This window comes from Carettochelys insculpta, chromosome 27, assembly GCF_033958435.1.
Source record: "Carettochelys insculpta isolate YL-2023 chromosome 27, ASM3395843v1, whole genome shotgun sequence".
Lineage (NCBI taxonomy): Eukaryota > Metazoa > Chordata > Testudines > Carettochelyidae > Carettochelys > Carettochelys insculpta.
The window spans coordinates 4044352-4064029 of NC_134163.1; the positions used below are offsets into that span (position 1 = coordinate 4044352).

Below are 19678 nucleotides of genomic sequence, written 5' to 3' on the forward strand. Positions count from 1 at the left end.
GGAAAGCATGCCTTAATGGGGTTCTTCCTCTGTACTATTTCTGCATGCCATTTGCTTCAAACTCATGAGCCATTTTGGTAGTTGTGTTTTGGAGGTGTACAGTCTAGTTATAGTGATCATGAATTGGCAATCCTAATCTTTTGTGGAAAAATGCGGGTATGGTTTTCCTACATATTAGTCTTTGCTATAGAGTCTGAACATTCACTTGTTTTAGGAATGAAAATTTGCAACAATTTTCTTAATGAAGTTTGGTAATAAGAGATCTAAAAATTGTTTACATTTTCCTTCAGACTAATTGGGAGGCTAATCTAGTTTAAGTAAACACTAGCTGAGATACTGATTTGGGTACATACAGTATTTTTGTTTTTGGAGAAGACTCCAGCTGTTGCTAGTAGAATTCAGAGTAAAACATGAACTCGTACAAGCTGGCTAATGTCTGGAATGTTTATACAGAAGTCTACAAAATGTTGGTTTCCAGTAAAAATCTGATCACTGGAAAAAGGAAAACTACCGTTGCAGGTGATTTTGCAGGGATTTGGATTGCCACAAGTGATTTTGAGTATTAAAGGCTGAGGAAACTGGTATTGTGGAAATAGCTTGTTTTGAGTGGAGGTAAATCAAGAACCCTGTTTCATTACCATTTTAAGACTTTACTGCACACCTGTAATGTCCAGCGTGGTGGTTTAGACTATATGCAGTGTTTCTGGGCTTTCTTATAAGGCAGAGGCGCCATACAAGGTTGTTGACTGTTCTAAATTCCCATTGTTTTCTTGGCTTTTCTCCCTTGGTATATGTGTCGTCTGGAATCTGATTTGTAGTTGGTGAGGTAACATACGTGGAGCTGTTAATGGACGCTGAAGGAAAGTCAAGGGTAAGTGATTGAGAGAATTTCTTCTGTGGATTTTACTACATGACATATGTAATTGTATGGTGGCGTGGAATCAAATGAAATCAAGAAGGTAGTGTGTATGGATAGTGGCTATGTATCTAGGAATTGCCCAGCACCCCTCTGGGATGGGGAGGAGGAGGGATGGGATGTGCAGACAGAATCAGCATTGTGTTCAGTTGGTGTTGGCTGTGAGTGAATTATGCATAGGCCCTAGCAGTATCTCCAGTGGTATATTAATGTAAAACGTGTCTTTGAAGATGTCACGTGTGGTTGGTGAATTTAAAGTTGTGTGCAAAAGTAGGTTCTGTAAACATACTTCCTATGACAGTTAATAGAAGGGAAATGTTTAAACTTTTAAGACACGCGTAGCTTTAGTAGGTGTCAAGCTACTTTCTGTTTAAGTGAAGGAATCTTTTAGAAAAGTCATTGTACAAGTTCAGTTAAGTGTACCGAAAGGATATGGATTTAGGATAAAGGAACATGGTTAGGATTTTGACAGGCTACAGGGAACAGGAAATGTTAGAAGTGTGGTGTTTTCTTGGAGAACCTCAACTTAGTATTGCTTATTACAACTTCAGAAACTACAGTATAATCCTGATAATGTGTAGAAGTTAGTATTTTATGGAATCCAGGTAAAGAAGATTGTTAGGTAAGCTTGTATTTTGTTCTTACTATTTTTTTAGGGTTAAATTATAAACCAAGTAAGTTGTTTTTTTTTTAATGCTTTTTAAAGTAAACTTTTGGGTTTTGTTCTTTACTTACTTTCCTCTTTTTCCCTCTTTCCCTTCATGTTACTCATCCATGAAAACACATCAAGGGATGCGCGTAAGTTTATTTATCAGTTATTACGGGGGTGGGAAATTTCAAACTACAAACAGTATTCTTAGTTATCTGTCTTGTCTCCTCATAGTGTTGTTGAATTTAAGATGGAAGAAAGCATGAAGAAGGCAGCTGAGGTTCTGAACAAGCATAGTCTCAGTGGAAGACCTCTTAAAGTGAAAGAAGTAAGATTTAAATGTACTGTCTTGGTTTTTAAAGTTCTTCATTTAATAAATGTTACGCCTGACAAATTGGGATATGAAATCACCAAAAGGATATGTGTACATAAAGTGAACTAAAACCTTTTTCCAAAATCAGTTCATCAGCTAAGAACTGAATTGTCAAAGCTATTCTCAGCGATGGCAGATGACAGAACAAGTACGGAGGATGGGTGGGGGAAGGAGAGGGATAGCTCAGTGGTTTAAGCATTGGCCTTGTAAACTCAGGGTTGTGAGCTCAATCCATGAGGTGGCCATTTAGGGGTCTGGGACAAATAATGGTGTTTCTTTTTAGTCTGTCAAGGATGGTGTTTGGTCCTTCTTAGAGGACATGGAAGTGGTAGTTCTGAGATATGTATAAGGAGCAACGGTCTCAAGTTGCAGTGGGGATGTCCAGGCTGGTTATTAGGAAAATCTGTTTCAGTAGGAGAGTAGTTCAGCACAGGAATGGGTTATCTAGGACGGTGGTGGAATCTCCATCTTTGATATACCTTATTTGTCTGAATCAGATTTTTATGCAGAACAGGGAAGGATACTTCAGCTTTGAGGGTTCCAAATATCAAGCTAAGAGTAATTTAATAAAATTACTCAGTAATATGCTTTTGGCTCTTTGTATCTCAAGGACAGATTTATGTACATTTCTGTGCTATTTTACAAGGAGAAAAGCCCTTTTGAAACCAGTGAAGGAGATTTACCACAAATACTAAAGTATATTTGATTTTGGTCATGCCAGTTTGCATGCTTTGCAGTGTATGGATGGTTGCAGTTACTGCCAGTGAATCCAAATGAGTAAATGTGTCTAGTATGGAACGAGGAGATGACAGTCCTTTTGGGGAACAGTGGGTCCTGAAAGGAATGGAGAGAGCTTTGTCTGGGGCCAATGAGATGGGTCCCTGTATGGCTTGCAGGGTTTGAGTGAGCTGTTACTGAGGAATCTTCTGAAGACTTTTTCAAAAAAGTTAAATCTTAACCCAGAATTTAAAGTCACAAGAATTTATCAACTCTTCCAGAATCTCTAGCTAGTTGTGATTGTCCAAACTAGTGCCTACCAGGGAATTCTAGGCTAAGAAGGCAGAAAAACATAAACTTCCCCAAAGAATCCTGCTTATTTCCTATGTAATTCCTTTTAATGATCTTGTGGTGGGCATGTCTGTTTCTAGAATTTATATTCATTTGGGTGACCTTAATTGAGCGTTTCTATGCCTTCTGAATGTCTTCTTTTTAAACCGCTCAATATTTACTCTCAAATTAACTATTCTAGTCCCATAACCCGCTTAATTCTTTTCTGCATGTTCTACATCTTATTTCTTTGGTGTCTTGTCTTTCTAGAACTGCATCAAGTGACTGGAGTGAAGTCTGTCTGTCTATCTTATAGGATCACTATTTCACTGCTTCAAACTTGAGTAATTTTGGGTTACATGTAGCTCTTTGAGAACAACAAGAGGTCCTGTGGCTCCTTATAGACTAACAGATACTTTGGAGCATAAGCTTTCGTGGGCAAAGACCCGCTCTTTGGTTCCATATTGCATCACAAGCTTGTAACTACAAATTTCTGTCCATGGTCTCCTGTTTAGATATTTTACATCATGGCTTTTCACATATTAATTCTCTTCTGGATTTTCTTCAGGTGGAAGCTTTCTTTTGGCTTGCCTACATAGGGGCTTAGTCAGCTGTACAACAATATTGGTGTAGCTGCTCCAGTGGCTAAAACTAATATAGACAGAGCTTCTATCCTAGACTGAATCTAACTTTCTGCCTTTCTGCATTCCTGTGATCTATCTACACTGATGCTCTGTTACAATTTAGTATCCTTTGCACATATAGCTTGCTGTTCAAAGAACCTGGAACATGAGGTATTTTTATAACTTGCATCCGAAATATCTGAGTAGTTTGTTCACTGAACTGTGCTGTCATTCATTGCCTTTCATGTTCCTTCAGATAGCTTTCACTCAATTCATTCAGTACAGTTTGAACTTTCATGTATGATTGAGGTATTGTTGTATTGGTGTTCTTTACTTATTAAATTTTCTCAAAAAACTAAAATGGTGCCTTTCACTGGCATATGAACTATTTACAGATTACTATTGAGTCATGGGAGTTGTTTCCATTAACGCTGTGTATTACTAGGAATCAAGTTTTTGGCTCTTTTTGCCATTTTACTAAATGTGTTACTCTTAATGATTTGCAGGATCCTGATGGTGAACATGCCAGAAGAGCAATGCAGAAGGCTATGGCAGCAGCTGGTGGCATGGGCATTGGGCCAGGACCTGGTGGCCCTGGAATGATCAATATACCACCTAGCATCCTCAATAATCCCAACATACCCAATGAGATTATCCATGCTTTACAGGCTGGGAGACTTGGCAGTACAGTATTTGTTGCAAATGTAAGCATAGTGTGGAATCTGGACAGAAGATTTGGGATTAACTGGATTAGACAGTGCTCTCCAGACAAAGAGCTATCTACCGAGGACCAAGGTTGATTCTGGCAAATTTACTTGCATTGAGTATTCAGAGTTGATGGGGCTCCTTGTGATCATGAAATCTATGAATAGTGTCTTACTTTGTAACTAGTCTTGTTATCTTCAGTTGGCCTCTTTGCTGAGCAAAGTACTAATCAACGTGATGGGTGAAGGGTTGTCTTTTATTGAACCAGCTACTGTTGGTGAGAGACATAAGCTTTTGAGCTTCCATAGACATATTCTTGTGGTATGGGAAACTTAAGTGTCACAGCTAAATGTAAGGAGGAACAGATTATTTCTGATAATTAACACATTTCAAGGTACCACTCAAGGTGAAGTTGTCAGCTAACACTCCTCCAGTCATAGTAGCCGAGAGGTAGCTGTGTTAGTCTGTATTCTATCAAAACAAAACAGCAGTCATGTAGCGCTTTTAAAGACTAACAAAATAATTTATTAGGTGATGAGCTTTTTTGGGACAGACCCAGTTCTTCAGATCTGTAGCCTTACCAGAACTGACTTAATATATGAATCAGAGGTCCAAAAATTATCAAGGTTGGCAAATCAGATAGAAGAGCAGAAAGAGGGGAGTGAGGGGAGGGGGAAGTTAAGTGCTTGATCAAACATCAAAGTACACTTGTCCCTTGTTTAAACAAGTACTTTATTTACAAGTACTTGCTGAAACGAGGGACACATACTACTGTTTGTTCACTGGACAAGTGAATTACCCCCCCGCTAATATGAGTCTTTCACCCCCACTGGCCCTGCACACCTAAACTGCCAAAACCTAACCCCTCTCCTGCTGGCCCCACACACCCAAACTGTTGAAACCTAAACCACCCCCGGCTGGCCCTTCACGCTGAAACCTAAACCTTCCCGCTGGCCCTGCACACCCCAGACTGCTGAAACCTAACCCCTCCCACTTCCTGCGGGCCTCACACACCTAAACCACCACAGCCTAACTCCACCAGTCCTGCAGACCAAAACTGTCACAGCCCTACCCCCCGCACCGCAAGTCCCACAGACCCAACCTACAGCAGCCTGAACCCTGCCCCCCCCACAGACCCAACCTGCTACTATGTTTTAACCCTCCCTTCCACTCATGTCCCCAAACTGCCCCCAGCCTTTAATCCCACCCAACCCCAGGTTTACTTACCTTTCAGAAGCAGCCCCACCTGCTGCTGCTCTGAGCACTTAGAACCAACCAGAGACTTTTACATGTATTTTAATGGGATTTAGTGTCCCTCTTACAAGTTTTCACCTAAGAGCAAAAAGTTGGGAACCGGTTTGTGCTCATATAATGAGGGATGAGTGTATGAGAAAGAGTCCTTATAATGGGTCAGGTAATTGCCGTCCCTGTTCAAACCATACGTTAATGTGTTGAATTTGAGTATGAATGTTAGTTCTGAACATTCTGTGCAGACGATTGTTGAATTCTCTTTTCTCCAGAACACAAAATCTCAAGTCTTTAACAGAATGGCCCATTCCATTAAAGTGCTGGCTGACAGGTTTGTGCGGTTGGAGATTTTTTAATGTTTGCTCTCTGTCCATTTATTCTTTGAGGATGAGTGTTTGCAGTTTGCCCAATGTGCATAGTGGATGGGCATTGCTGGCACATGATGGCATATATAATGTTAGTTGAGGAACGGGAGAATGTGCCCCAATCTTGTAATTACCGTGGTTGGGTCCAGTGATGGTATCTCCAGAATAGATATGTGGACAAAGTTGTCAATGGGGTTTGTTGCAAGGAAAAGTTCCAGGATTGGTATTATTGTGATATAGCCTGTGATTGCTAGTGAGAATCCTCATAAGGTTAGGAGGTTGTCTGTAGGAGAGAACAGTTCTATCACCTAGGGCCTTCTGGAGTGTGCAATCATGATTTAGGATAGGTTGTAAGTCGTCTTTGATGCATTGCAGTGGTTTGAGTTGTGGGGGCTGTGGTTAATAATGAGTGGTGTTCTGTTGTTGACTCCCATCATAGAGAGGAGGAAGATGCTGAGGGGAGGGCTATTCCTGTGGTGCATAACAATATATAATCCACAGTGACTTTTCAGTCCATGATTTTTAAGCTCCCAGGCTCATCTCTTGAAAGCGTTCTATGGGTTTCCTTTGAGGATGTGTATGAAATGGTCAGCTGGAGAGTGTTCTTTGTGAAAAGTGCTCACCCACAGATAACTTGGTGTTTGTCTATTTTATCATTTCCCTGTGAGTTCCTTTGAGAATGTGGTGATTGGCTTGGTTTCACCGCACACAGTTCAGACATTCAATACATTTACTGGGGCCACTTCACCTTGAATGATCCCTTAAAATGTGTTAACTACTTACTCTAAATCTGTTCCTCCTTGTATTTAGCTGTGACACTGAGTACATTTCCTAAACCAGAGGAAGAACTCAAGCTTCTCATGACGTACAGCCAAAAAAAGTGCACATTCCACATAGTGGAAACCTTACTACTGCATCTGCTCTGAATCCGCAGACTACTGCGTTACTAAGTATAAGCTAAACATCTATCTATCAGTAAACATATTGCTTTATTAAGCATTACTTGTTGCTGTGCACTTAGTACTGTAGCATAACTACCTCCCATTAAAGGGTTTTTCTGTCACAAATACGGATCAGTGGGACTGTTTTTAGAATAAAGATACTCATTATGCATGAAAGGCTTGTATTCACTTTGTTCTGTTTTTAAGCTTTCACAGCTGACTATTTTTGAGTTAACTTTATTGCAAAGATGGTTGAGTTTATTCTCAAATCTATGGTATCCTAGTTCGGGATGCTCGCAGTATGAAATGTTTGGTGCTATTTGCTAGATGAAATTTTCTCTCTAATGTTTCTAAGCGATATATTTGCCTTCAGTTGGATTACAAGGTTGGCTGGAAGAAACTGAAGGAAGTGTTCAGCATGGCCGGTGTGGTAGTTCGAGCTGACATACTGGAAGACAAAGATGGCAAAAGCCGTGGGATTGGCACTGTTACTTTTGAACAGTCTATTGAAGCTGTTCAGGCTATATGTATCCTTTCAGAAGAAACTCTGCAATAGTTAAGCAAATACACTTAAAATGAGACTTTCTTGGTACCGAACAATTTCCAGTTCATACCCCATCTCATTTCTTGTGTGAAAGCAAATGGCAGGCTATTATAATTGGTGCTAATTAGACTCTGAAAACATATTGCTTCTGTCTCTAGCATTGAAATTAAGCACCATCATTTTGGCTCATTGTACCTTGTCATACACACTGAGGAAATCTGAAGAAACTTTGGTGTTTTGGAAAGGACTTTGTTTTGGAACATACTGTATGTTCTGGAAATGTACACAGCTGTCTCTTGTGTTTAATTATTAGGTACACTTAAGCTGTATTTATTTTTAAAACCCCTTTACAGATGGCCAGTGAAGGAAATAGCAGGGGAGGAGAAATGTTTGTGGCACGCTGTCATACAAGTTAGACAGTACCAGAATTTACAGGAAAAAGCAAGTAAGTGTTAAAAGGTTCAGACCTTCATGCAACATAAAAGTGAAGTTCAGCCACACAATTACAAGAGGATCCTAGAAGGCTGGTATGTTACTCCTAGAATGTTAAAGGCCCTTTTTCTTACAAGCTGAGAAGGTTAATCAAAGACTCCTGAATCCAGTTAAGGGCTGCCTGAGGCCTGAAAAGCCCATCTTCCAGGTAGAAAGAAGTGGGGGATGTCGGGGGGAATAGAAGCTAGCAGCAGCAAGGAAATAAGCTTCTCTAGCTACCATAGTAAACAGATCAATTGCGGATGAGTTAGGCAGCTCAAGATCAAGCCACCTTGCAGGCGGTAACCAGCTGAAGGCCCTGACTTCTCTGACATGTGGCCATGGTCACTAAGGACTTGGTGCTACCTATGGAAGATGATGTGGTGGCATACCACCTCCTCTTTTGCGACATGGTTCTATGTGACACCTGTCCTGAAGACCAGCAAGGTCTGCATCCTTGCCCTGTTCCTATGTGGGGAGGCCTACCAGGACAAGACAGCAGAAATTGCTACAGATTGCCATCAGTGAAGGGCCAAGGTCAGGGCTGAGGACATCTATTTGACCTGATCCGTGTGACTCAGAAATAGCTGTACCCTCAGATGCAAAGAGAAGGTTATGGAATTCATAGTGTTGGACAGGTACATGAGGATAGCCTCTCAGCTGAGGAGGAGTAAGACAAAATGATCCTTCCTCCCCTGAATTAATGGCCCTTTAGAGAAGCACTTACTGGCCAACGATTTTTCTGTGACGACTAGTCAAGAGGCCAGGCTGTTCTGAGGGCCAGGCTCCTGCAGTGCTGGGCAAAACTATATTGGGGAGGAAGGACAGTGAAAATCAGCCTGAGGTTACTGAGGCTTGGGGAGAGGGCCCTGGGGTAAGATCCAGTGGTCCAAAGAAAAAGAGGATGCCTCAAATGGGATATGGGTGTTGTGCTTGTGGGGAAGTAGGGCATATAGCAGCCCTGGGCCCTAACGTGAAGGAGCCCAAGCAGTGTAGTCTGTGTGGTCATAAAGATCTGTGTAATCTGGCAAACCTTGGGGGAGTTGCCATGGTGTGCGTGCACATACATCCAGATACACATGGCAAGTTAGGATGTGTAGTATAAAGACCACTACATTAGTGGACTTTGGGAGTGTCGTCATCCTGGTCGCAGGGAAACTAGTGGAATAGATCAACTTCCTTGGGCCATGTGCACAGAAATAACACGTGTACTTGGTGCTATCAGTCACTATTTGACCATCTCTACACAAATTGAAGTCCAGGGAAGTACCTCAAAGGTTACATTGGGGGTGGTCCAGAAGCTCTTGTATCCAGTCTTCAGAGGCTGTGACTTGTTTGGAAACCCACTACTGGAGGATGGGTCACGATGGTAGAGACCCTGGATTGTTGTGAGGACCCCCGTAGAAAGCCCTGAGCCAGTCATATGTGAATTAGCCCAGGACATATTCCCTACAACTTGGAAGCATTTGAAAACTAGATGAGAGAAGAGGGTGGGCATGAAGTTATGAACCAGGACTTTGAGCCAGAAGCAAAAGGCTGCTCTCCTAGGTAAGGAATTTTGTCCAGCTGACAGGGATGACTCCAGTTCACCCTGGCAAGCTGGAATCTGGATCCAGTTCTGTGGAGACTAACCCAGGGAGGGAAAACAAAAATGGATGAATGCAACAAAAGAAGCTTTTACAGACCTGAAGGCAGCCCTTTTCTACCTCACTGTTTACTCCTTTTCCTGGTCATTTATGAATATATTTTGACTGTCACAGGTCCCAGTACAGATCCTTGGGAGGAGACCCTGGTATTTATCTCTTCTGTGAAAACGGCATTTATTCTTTTCCTCTGCATCCTATCTCTTAAGCAGTTCGGCTGTGTCTACAATTGCATTCCTCTTTCAAAAGAGGAATGCAAATGAGGGAAATCAAAAATGCAAATAAGGGATTGATTTACATATCCCATGCTTTATTTGCATAATCTTTTTGGAAGAGATTCTTTTGAAAGAAGAATGCAGTGTAAATGGGGTGCTTTTGAAAATAAATCCCATCTTCAAAAGAATCTTTCTTCCTATTTTATTTTTGGAGGAAGGGGTCTTTCAAAGATGGGGTTTGTTTTTTGAAAGAGATATGCAAATGAAGCACAAAATACATCAGTCCCTTATTTGCAATTTCGATTTCCCTCATTTACATTCCTCTTTTGAAAGGAATACAAGTGTAGACACAACTTTAGTGAAACATGAGTTGCCAGTTACTTATTTCATGGCTGCCTACTTTACTTAAGAGCCTCTCTGCTCTTAAGGCTTAGGGGTAGAGCTGATACAATGCCAGACGGTTGTTCTTTTTACCAGTATGAAGTTTTGAATTTAAAATTTTAAAAAATCATCCTTAACTTAAGTATTAGCAATGTTCAATGGGCAGCTGCTTTTTGACAGACCAATGCATGTAAAAATGGCAAGTACATTGTCCTCTTACTATGTAATTCATACTGTGGCCTATGGAACGCTCACAAATTGAAGCAGGCAGTGAGTTTGGGGAAGGCAAGGAGAGAAATGAAGGTGCAGCTGTGAGGATTATTTCCTCACATGTCGTTTGTGGGATGAAACATGAGAGGTCATCAGAGGGGTTAAGCTCTCGGGGCTCTTCTCCATGTTGCTGCTTCAAACCCAGCCCAAGCACATAGATAAAGGCAGCTGCCATAGAGTGGTGGTATAGCAGCATAAGAGGCAAAAGAACCAATGAATCTGGATTTTTTTAACTGGTTTCATGAATCGGAGCTGATTTTGTTTACTGATTCATATCTGTCAAATGGATAGGATCACTGTAGAGCTGTCTTGAGGACAGCTGTAATTTTTTTAACACAGGTGTAGGCAATAATTGATGGGGGCCACTCCAAGAATTTGGAAAATAGTCAGGGCAGCACTTCTCCATACAAATTGAGGAAGTGCAGGGTCTGGGATGGAGTTTGAGTGAAGGAAACGGTTGTCACCTGGGATAGGGGTCTGGGAAGCAGGAGGAGGTACTGGGGTTTGGGCTCTGACCTAAGGTAGGAGGGGGTTGTGACCTGGGACAGGGGACTCGAGTTCTGGTGGGGGCAAGTTTGGGGGGCTTGGGTTGTGGCCCAGGGTGGGAAAGAAGGAGTTGAGACCCAGGGTACTGAGGTGCAGAGGCTGGGAGGGATTATGGGTGCAGGAGAAGGAACAGAAGGTTGTGGGAGGGAGGGCTGGGGTGCCAGAGGCAGGTTCTGTCTGGGAGACTTACCTGCATGGCTCCCAGCCAGAAGCCCTGCTGCAGGCTCTCTGCTTGCTGTAGCCCCAGACAGCTCAAAACATCTGGCTGTTCCCTGTAGTGCTCTACTCCCAGATGCCAGAGGGGAGGGAGGGGCTTTGTGAGCTGTGCCCCCGGCGGGCAGAATCTGAGCTATTGTTTGCAAGGGGGTGGAAGCATTGCTTGAAGCTGCCTCCCGGCTCCCAGCACCCAGAGGAGCGAGGTACACAGCCTATAGGCTGTATCTTTCCTTCCCCTGCTTTAACAGAATCCTTCAGTGCAGGTTAAAATAACTTTATTTTATACCATCAGCAAGTACTTAAACAATTATACACATTTGATCATAGTCTGAGAGGTTAGTGTTAGTCTGTATCTTCACAAAACAAGGAAAGCAGCCCTAGAGCACCTTAAATAATAACCATATTATTAGGTGATTACCTAATAAATCATATTTCGTCTTTAAGGTGCTACAGGTGCTTTCTTTGTTTTGATTTGACCTTGTTAATATAGCTAAATTCAGATTTCCAAGTTTTTCAGTCTTTGGAATTGCAGTTGGTTCTAGTGCCTTGACAGTAATTCATAAGTAAAGTATGTTTTGGCAATTACTTTTGTGTAGTAATTGCCAAAATGTAACTTATTTATGAACTACTTGCTTGGCAGTAAGTGCATACTGTAACTATGGATGTTTGAAAGCTATAGCAATACCTGACAAAATGCTGCTTCTTCCATTAAAAGATTGTGCCAAAAAACCTCACGTTGTCTAACACTACTGTTTAACTATTTTTAGGATGAGCGAGCTTTTCCAAAGGGAGACTTCTTTCCTCCAGAACGACCTCAACAGCTTCCTCGTAAGTCTTTTTTTTTTCCCCCCCGCATCAAAATTAACATCTTGACTTTTTAGCTTCAAGAAGCTCAGTGTGCTGTACTGCGGGAATGGCCAAGGAGTGTTACAAAGCTGATGTTGTAGACGAGCAGAGGAAAGGCTTTCATTTCAGGTACTCAAGGCATCAGGAGGAGTCAGTGTCTGTGGTTTGGGAAACCCTCAGTCATTTGTGGATTAATGGAAAGTGTGTGGTATTTGGAAACAACGTGGCCTTAAAGGAAGGAGACTGGCTTTGTGCTTTGGGTGCTAGCATTTAAGTATTGGCAAGAATGCATCTACAGTCCCTAGTAAGTTGCCTGTTTCCTAACTTTGGATGCTGATGCTCTGAGAAGGCTGAGGAGCGACCCACTGGATTTCCATTGATCTCAGATTGAAGGGAATTGACTTTTTATATTCACCCATTCCTTTTCCTCCATCATTCAAAAGCAAGTGTTTTATTTTTTCCATCTTGTTTAGAAGACCTTCAGCTTTTTCATAGGAGTTGACCTTGGAAAATACCCAGGATGGGGAGATGGGGATGCTTGGGTGGGAGAGGAAGAGGGAGATCCCATCTCTAGTTCAGATCCAGCTTCAGAGCTTGGAGAGTTTCCACTTATTTAAGTGCTAGAAATAAACACCCAACAGCGGGAATCTACCCTATGGTGACAAAATCACTAGTTTGTTCTGTTTTTTCAATGTTTGCTATTACCTCTGCCACAAAATAAATAAATTACTGTTTTTTCTAGATGGGCTTGGTGGTATTGGCATGGGATTAGGACCAGGAGGTCAGCCTATAGATGCAACTCATTTAAACAAAGGCATAGGAATGCCCAACATGGGACCTGGAGGTAAGAAAATCATGCTTCTACTGTGTGCACAGGTTTCACTGTGGTTTTTTTCCCTAGGTTATCATGTGACCTAAGATTGCTAGGTGCTTCAGAAAAATCCAAACTGCTGAAATTAGCGCTGATCATTAAGGAGGACAACAACTTAAGTGGTCTCACTAAATGATTCCTTAATGTTGGTTCATGTATCACCTTAAATTCTTGACTAGATGAAACATCAAGCTCACATATAGTTTTTTGGTTCTTGTGCATAAGCCAGCACTTTAGAAGTTTAACATCCTTTTTTAGTAGTCTTCTATCAATGAGAACAAGATGGCACCTCTGAAATCCAAATCTGGTGAACTCATCGCTGACAAAGCCAAACAGATGGAGCGCTGGGTTGAGCACTACTCCGAGCTGTACTCACGCGAGAACGTTGTGGTTGACGCAGCCCTCGATGCCGTCGAGCTCCTACCAGTAATGGACGAATTGGATCAAGAACCGGCTGTGGATGAACTGAAGAGAGCCATCGACAGCATTGCAGCAGGAAAGGCCCCTGGTCAGGATGGTATACCACCACAGGTAATCAAATGTGCCACGGACACACTCCTGGAACCCCTACATGAGCTACTGTGCCTGTGCTGGAAAGAGGGTGAGATTCCACAGGATATGCGCGATGCTAACATTGTAACGTTGTATAAGAACAAAGGAGACAGAAGCGACTGCAACAACTACCGTGGAATCTCCCTCCTAAGCGTCACTGGTAAACTGTTCGCTCGCGTCATCCTTGGCAGACTCCAGAAGATTGCTGAGAGGGTGTACCCCGAATCGCAGTGCGGATTCCGTGCAGAGAGGTCTACCGTTGACATGGTCTTCTCTCTAAGGCAGCTGCAGGAGAAGTGCAGGGAGCAGAGAAAGCCACTCTACATAGCCTTCATCGACTTGACCAAGGCTTTTGACTTGGTCAGCAGGGATGGTCTGTTCAAACTGCTCCACAAGATAGGCTGTCCTCCACGGTTACTGAAGATGATCCAGTCGTTCCACAAAGACATGAGAGGAACCATCCAATACGACGGCGCATTATCAGATGCTTTCAGAATCGGGAGCGGTGTCAAACAAGGATGCATGCTTGCTCCGACATTGTTCGTGATCTTCTTCGCGCTCCTCCTGAAGCATGCCTTTGGATCTTCAACAGAGGGCATCTTGCTGCACACAAGATCTGATGGGAAACTGTTTAATCTTGCAAGGCTGAAAGCTAAGTCTAAGGTGCGGGAAGTCCTCATCAGAGACATGCTGTTCGCAGACGATGCTGCTGTAGTGTCTCTCACAGAAGACCAGCTTCAAAAACTGCTGGATCAGTTCTCCAAAGCGTGCAAGGACTTTGGGCTTATCATCAGCCTAAAGAAGACGAACGTATTCGGTCAGGATGTTGCTGAATCCCCATCAATCAGCATTGACAACTATACGTTAGAGGTCGTCCACGAGTTCGTTTACCTCGGGTCCACCATCACTGACACCCTGTCGTTGGACACTGAGCTAAATAGGAGGATCAGAAAAGCGGCCACAACTCTGTCCAGACTCACCAAGAGAGTGTGGAATAACAACAAGCTGTACGCTCTCACCAAAATGCAAGTCTACAGAGCCTGCATCCTCAGCACCCTCCTTTATGGCAGCGAGACTTGGACCCTGTATGCCTGCCAGGAAAAGAGGCTGAACGTCTTCCACTTGCACTGCCTCAGGCGCATCCTTGGAATATCATGGAAGGACAGAGTGCCCAACACCGCTGTCCTTGAGGAAGCTGGAATCCCAACCATGCACACCCTCCTCAGGCAGCGTCGACTCCGCTGGCTTGGCCACGTCCACAGGATGCATTCTGGAAGGATTCCAAAAGACATCCTGTATGGTGAGCTAGCCTCTGGCAAAAGAGCTCTCAGACGCCCCCAGTTGCGTTACAAAGATGTCTGCAAGAGAGACTTCAGAGAGGTAGACGTCGAGCTGGACAACTGGGAAGAACTAGCAGACGACCGCAGCAGATGGAGGCAGGGGTTACACAAGGGCCTTCAGAAGGGCGAGTTGAAGATCAGACAGCTAGCAGAGGAGAAGCGAGCGCACAGAAAGCACAATAAGGACTTGCCAGACACCCACTACATCTGCAAGAGATGCAGCAAGGACTGTCACTCTCGTGTGGGTCTTTACAGCGTCTATTGTGACTATAAATGAAGTCCTCAATTGAAACTTTAAAGTGCGCGATCCATAGTCTATGCAGACTGAAGGATGCCTATTACTACTATTGAGTTTGGAAAGACTTGATTTCATAATTTGTTTAAAGCTCTAAAGGGTTATCAGAGTCCTTTGGTAATGTTCTGAGGTGGGATTGTTTGTGCTTTGGGCAGTCGTTCTTTTCATATCCCATAGGGAAGTGGCACTTCACTGGCGCTGTAATAAACTATAGTTTTCTTTTCAGGATATAACAGTTTCCAAGTCAGATTCCTGAAGGTGTTGCATTTCAAAGTATTGTCATAATCCATAACTGGTTTGTCTTCCTACTAGATACCAGACGACATAACTGCTATTTTGATCTCCATTCTAAGTTGCCATAAAAATGAATAGTGGATATGTTACGTGTTACTGTTTAAAGAACCAACTGAGTAAAACCACATGTAACAACTCTCAATTTTTTAAATTTTTCTGCTGTTTTGACCTTTTAGAAAGGATTTCCTGTTATGCTGTCCAAAGAGCACTTAATGATTAGTAGATCCACTTATTCACTACCTTTCTTAGTATAAGCCATAGCTTGAGAAGCTCAAACAGCAGATTGTATGCATGTATAATTCCATCTGTAAATAATGCTTTCTTTTTATGTTTTGAGGGATGGGAATGGAAGGCATGGGCTTTGGAATGAATAAAATAGGAGGTAAGCTGCTGTACGTGCAGTTCTGAAGAGCAGATAGCTTTTTATATATAATATGTATGTTTTTGGCATTATGTAAAATTTATGTAGTCTTACATTGCCCTGGAAATATGTAAGTTAGGGAGAATAATGTAAGGTAGGCATATGTTAACTGGGAGACAGTTGCTGACTTAAGTGACTCATGTTTTTGAAGCAGTAATAAATTACCATGGCTATGTCTACACTAGCCCAAATCTTCGAAATGGCCATGCAAATGGCCATTTTGAAGATTACTAATGAGGTGCTGAAATACATATTCAGTGCCTCATTAGCATGCCGCTGGCCATGGCATTTTGAAATTGCTGTGGCTTGCTGCCACACGGGTCATCCAGACAGGGCTCTTTTTTGAGAGGACCCCGCCAACTTCAAAATCCCTTCATTCCTATCAACAGCTATTACCTCATTAGTAATCTTTGAAATGGCCATTTGCATTTGCATGGTCATTTCGAAGATTTGGGCTAGTGTAGACACGACCCATGTGTTGTGCCCCTCGAGGGTTGAAATATAAACCAAGCTGTTGACCACATGAGACTCTGGAAGACTGCTGCCAGATATGTGGAAAATATCATGGGATAGGGGGTTGTGCCCGTACTCCATCTTGAGACTAAACTGAACAGTTCAGTTATAAGGAATTTCTTTGTTAATGCTAGTTATAATATTGTAAACATTCCCATATGCCTCCAAGATATACCATTTTTGAGATGGCATTTTATGTGACTGATTTTTCCTAAAATATTCCTATCAGCATTGCTAGAGTGTAAATGGATAGAATAAGATGCTGATCTAGTATGATGTCTTATTTCAAAGGTACTTGTTAGTAAAACAAAAAGCAGTCAAGTAACACTTTAAATACTAGCAAAATAGTTTATTAGGTGAGCTTTCGTGGGACAGACCCATTTCTTCAGACCATATCTAGATCAGAACAGACTCATCTCTGAGACTGGGGAATCTCTTTCAGGGATGGAAGGTCCTTTTGGTGGCATGGACAATCTGGGTCGCTTTCCATCTGGAATGAATATGGGCAGAATGAGCGGTGAGGCACTAATTCCTGCATTACAGATGCTCAGACACAATAAATTTCATGGAACTCCTTTTAAATCTGGACAGTCTAATTGAATTAGTGACTGGCTGTGCTGTTGGAGCATGATATGTTTTAAGGCTTGCTTTTAAAAAAAAAAAAAAAAAAAGGAGGGGGTGGGGGGAGAAGAAACATTTCCGGTATGATGATGAAAGACCATCTGAAAGGTGTCGTTTCCTCTCCCCTACCCCCGGGCACATCTTCCTTGAAGAAACTTCTCAATCTCTTCCTTTAGGAACAAGAAGTCCTGTGGCACTGTATGGACTAACCTTATTTTGGAGCATATGCTTTGGTGGGCAAAGACCCACTTCATCAGATGCATGACTCTATACAATGTCTATACAATGCCACAGGACTTCTTCTTGTTCTCAAAGATGCAGACTAACACAGCTACCTCTCTGATACTTCTTCATTTAGGAATGGGAGCAGTGCATCTTCAACAAAGATCTTACATTTTTCTCAGTAAACATTTAACCAAAAATGAGCACCATCAACCTCTTTCTCTTGCAGATTCACATTTAAAAACAAACTCTTGTTTGCTCTTATGGGATATAAAACAGTCTAAAATATACAGGTTTTTCTCTGACCACTTTCTAACACTGCAGCATTAAATCCTAACTTTGAAGAAATCTTTGATTAGCTCTTGAGAGGATGTGGATAGAGTGATACTATGGTTGTAACTTGCAAAGTTTGGTGCCCTCATCATGAGTAGGTAGTCAGAGTACAGCTAATGCTCTGTTAAGGGGCAGAGCAGGAGCTTGAGTTAGTTCTGTGCAACCCATAGATACAAGTCTTCCAAACAGTTTGCCAAGATCCACTAAGAAACTGAAACATGAGGACTTGACATTTCAAATGGGTGTGTGTGAGAGAATAAAATATACACCCTACATATGTGAAGAAACTCTGTATCTCTCTGACGGGTGGGAAACCGATGGCGCACAGGCAGGATCCAGCCTCTGAAGCGCCTCACCCAAAAGGGTGTTTGCACAAGTAAACAGTGATACTATTGCAGGGAGAGGCACCATGCTTCATGAGCCCAATCTGGCCCATGGGGTTTACAGGATGGGGAAGTGCTGAGTGCAGGCACTGTGTCCCTCTCCTCCCCCACCCCATCAGTGGTCCATGGGAGAGTAGTGGGAGCACTTCTCTGCAGCATGCAGAACCATGTCAAAGACCCCCTGCCCCCCCCAACCTGCCAGCTGTGCCTGTTTGAAGAAGGCCATGCCCCCTTATCCTGCACCTTCCCCTTCTCAACCAAGTATGCTCCCCAGCCCACTTCTGCGGTGTCTCCCATCCCCATGTACTTCCACCCAGACCTCACTTCTGCACCTTCCCTCCTGTCTGTGCCCCACACCAGCAGCCACTCTATGGCTGCCCTCTTCTGTGCACTGAACCTCTTGTTTTTGTCTCCAACCCAGAGCCTGGGGAGCCCCACAAAAATCTGCTAGCCCAGCCCCTTTAGGCTCTGGGCTGGAGCTTGAGGATAGTAAGGTGAAGTCTGCTTCAGTTTGGTGCCACATCTGAGATGCAGGGGGGATGTGGATGGGTGGGCACAGGCACGTGCTTCTTGCTTGCCATATGGCCCTTGACTGATTCCCAACAAAGGTTCCCCCCTCAGCTTTAAGAAGCAGAATGTAGGAAAATCACTTGCTTCACAGTTCACCTGCTAAAATATTACAAGATATGCATTGTCTTCAGATGTCTAACTTGGCCTGGAAACATACTAAACTAATACTTTCTGCAGAGATAGATCGTGCTATGGGTGCAGGATTTGACAGAGAATTTGGCAGAAATGAGATGGGAATTTCTCGTAGTTTTGGAGACAACTTGGAGAGGGGAATAGGTAAGCAAATGAAGTCTGTGTGTGTGTGGTGTGCTGTTCATCTGAATTATGCATACAATAGTTACAAGTAATTGGAAGAATCTCTACAGCTGTGGTGTTGATGCAGTTACAGCACTGACTAAAATGTATTGTTCTCTCTAAAATGTATTTGAAAGCATGCCTTTGAGTGGTTAAGTGCCTTTATCCCAAACTGTGGTTCTTCAGATGATTGTGCATGGAATGCATACATGCAATCAGGAAATTATCCTTCAGTGGTACCTACTGGGCTGGCTCAAGTGCCTTGTGTTGCTACACACTGCTGTGTGCGGGTATGAAGAACTACTATGCTTCCCCAGCCTCCCAGTTCCACTCTTCCATAGTGTTGCCAAAGATAAAAGGAACCCTTCCCTGTCTATGTTAATAGCTCCAGTGTGGCCTTAGTAGCACTGGTTTCTCCCCTCTCCTGGGTCACTCACTGGAGACTTCTATTTTGTTTCCATGAGACCTAAACTTAATCTCATAATATCAGTTTGTCTGTTGCACACAAACATTTGCGTGGGTACTTCATGTAACAGCCTGGAGATTCTACACCTAAATCCCAGAGGAGTCTGAACTTGTACCAAGCAAATGATTTGTTAAATATTAGAAAGTTCTCCACCATGTATACGTGGAAGTGTTTTGCTGGCTGGTCTTTTGCCAGGGCAGTTCCTTAATGCATCCATCTCCTGGATAATTTACTGCACCTAAAACATCAGGGTTTGTCAATTGGTTCCATCACTCATTAGCAATATCAGGTTTTCTCCATCACATGAACAGCTGTTCTACATTTTCTAATCTGAAAACTGGGAGGAACATTGAGAGGTCACTCCTCTCCAAGTCCACTCCCTGGTACAGGACCAAGCACCATTTAGACCATCCCTGGCAGGTAATATGGTCTGCAATGTGCAGCTCTTTAAGGACTTCTTTCTGGTTCCCTACACTGTAATTGCAAAGTTTAAAAAAACAAAAA

The 19678-nt window shown here is 42.8% G+C and overlaps 2 protein-coding genes across 4 annotated transcripts in view; both read left to right on the forward strand.

Moving 5' to 3' along the window:
• LOC142002332 (heterogeneous nuclear ribonucleoprotein M-like) overlaps nt 1–929 on the forward strand; it is a 43233-nt gene extending 42304 nt beyond the window's left edge. The window contains exon 3 of the mRNA XM_074978351.1: nt 819–929. Within this exon, the coding sequence (XP_074834452.1) occupies nt 819–883 (65 nt within the window). The 3' untranslated portion in view covers nt 884–929. The remainder of the gene's footprint in view (nt 1–818) is intronic.
• Nucleotides 930–1580: 651 nt separating this feature from the next.
• The window catches only part of LOC142002331 (heterogeneous nuclear ribonucleoprotein M-like), a 30201-nt gene continuing 12103 nt past the window's right edge, over nt 1581–19678 (forward strand). The window contains exons 1-10 of one of the 3 annotated variants that reach the window (XM_074978348.1): nt 1581–1714; nt 1800–1893; nt 4115–4312; nt 7241–7394; nt 10271–10320; nt 11921–11981; nt 12742–12843; nt 15689–15733; nt 16728–16802; nt 18592–18690. In XM_074978348.1, coding sequence (XP_074834449.1) covers nt 1816–1893; nt 4115–4312; nt 7241–7394; nt 10271–10320; nt 11921–11981; nt 12742–12843; nt 15689–15733; nt 16728–16802; nt 18592–18690 — 862 coding nt within the window. In that variant the 5' untranslated portion in view covers nt 1581–1714; nt 1800–1815. The remainder of the gene's footprint in view (nt 1715–1799; nt 1894–4114; nt 4313–7240; nt 7395–10270; nt 10321–11920; nt 11982–12741; nt 12844–15688; nt 15734–16727; nt 16803–18591; nt 18691–19678) is intronic. The other 2 variants (XM_074978349.1, XM_074978350.1) reach the window with 2 other exon arrangements.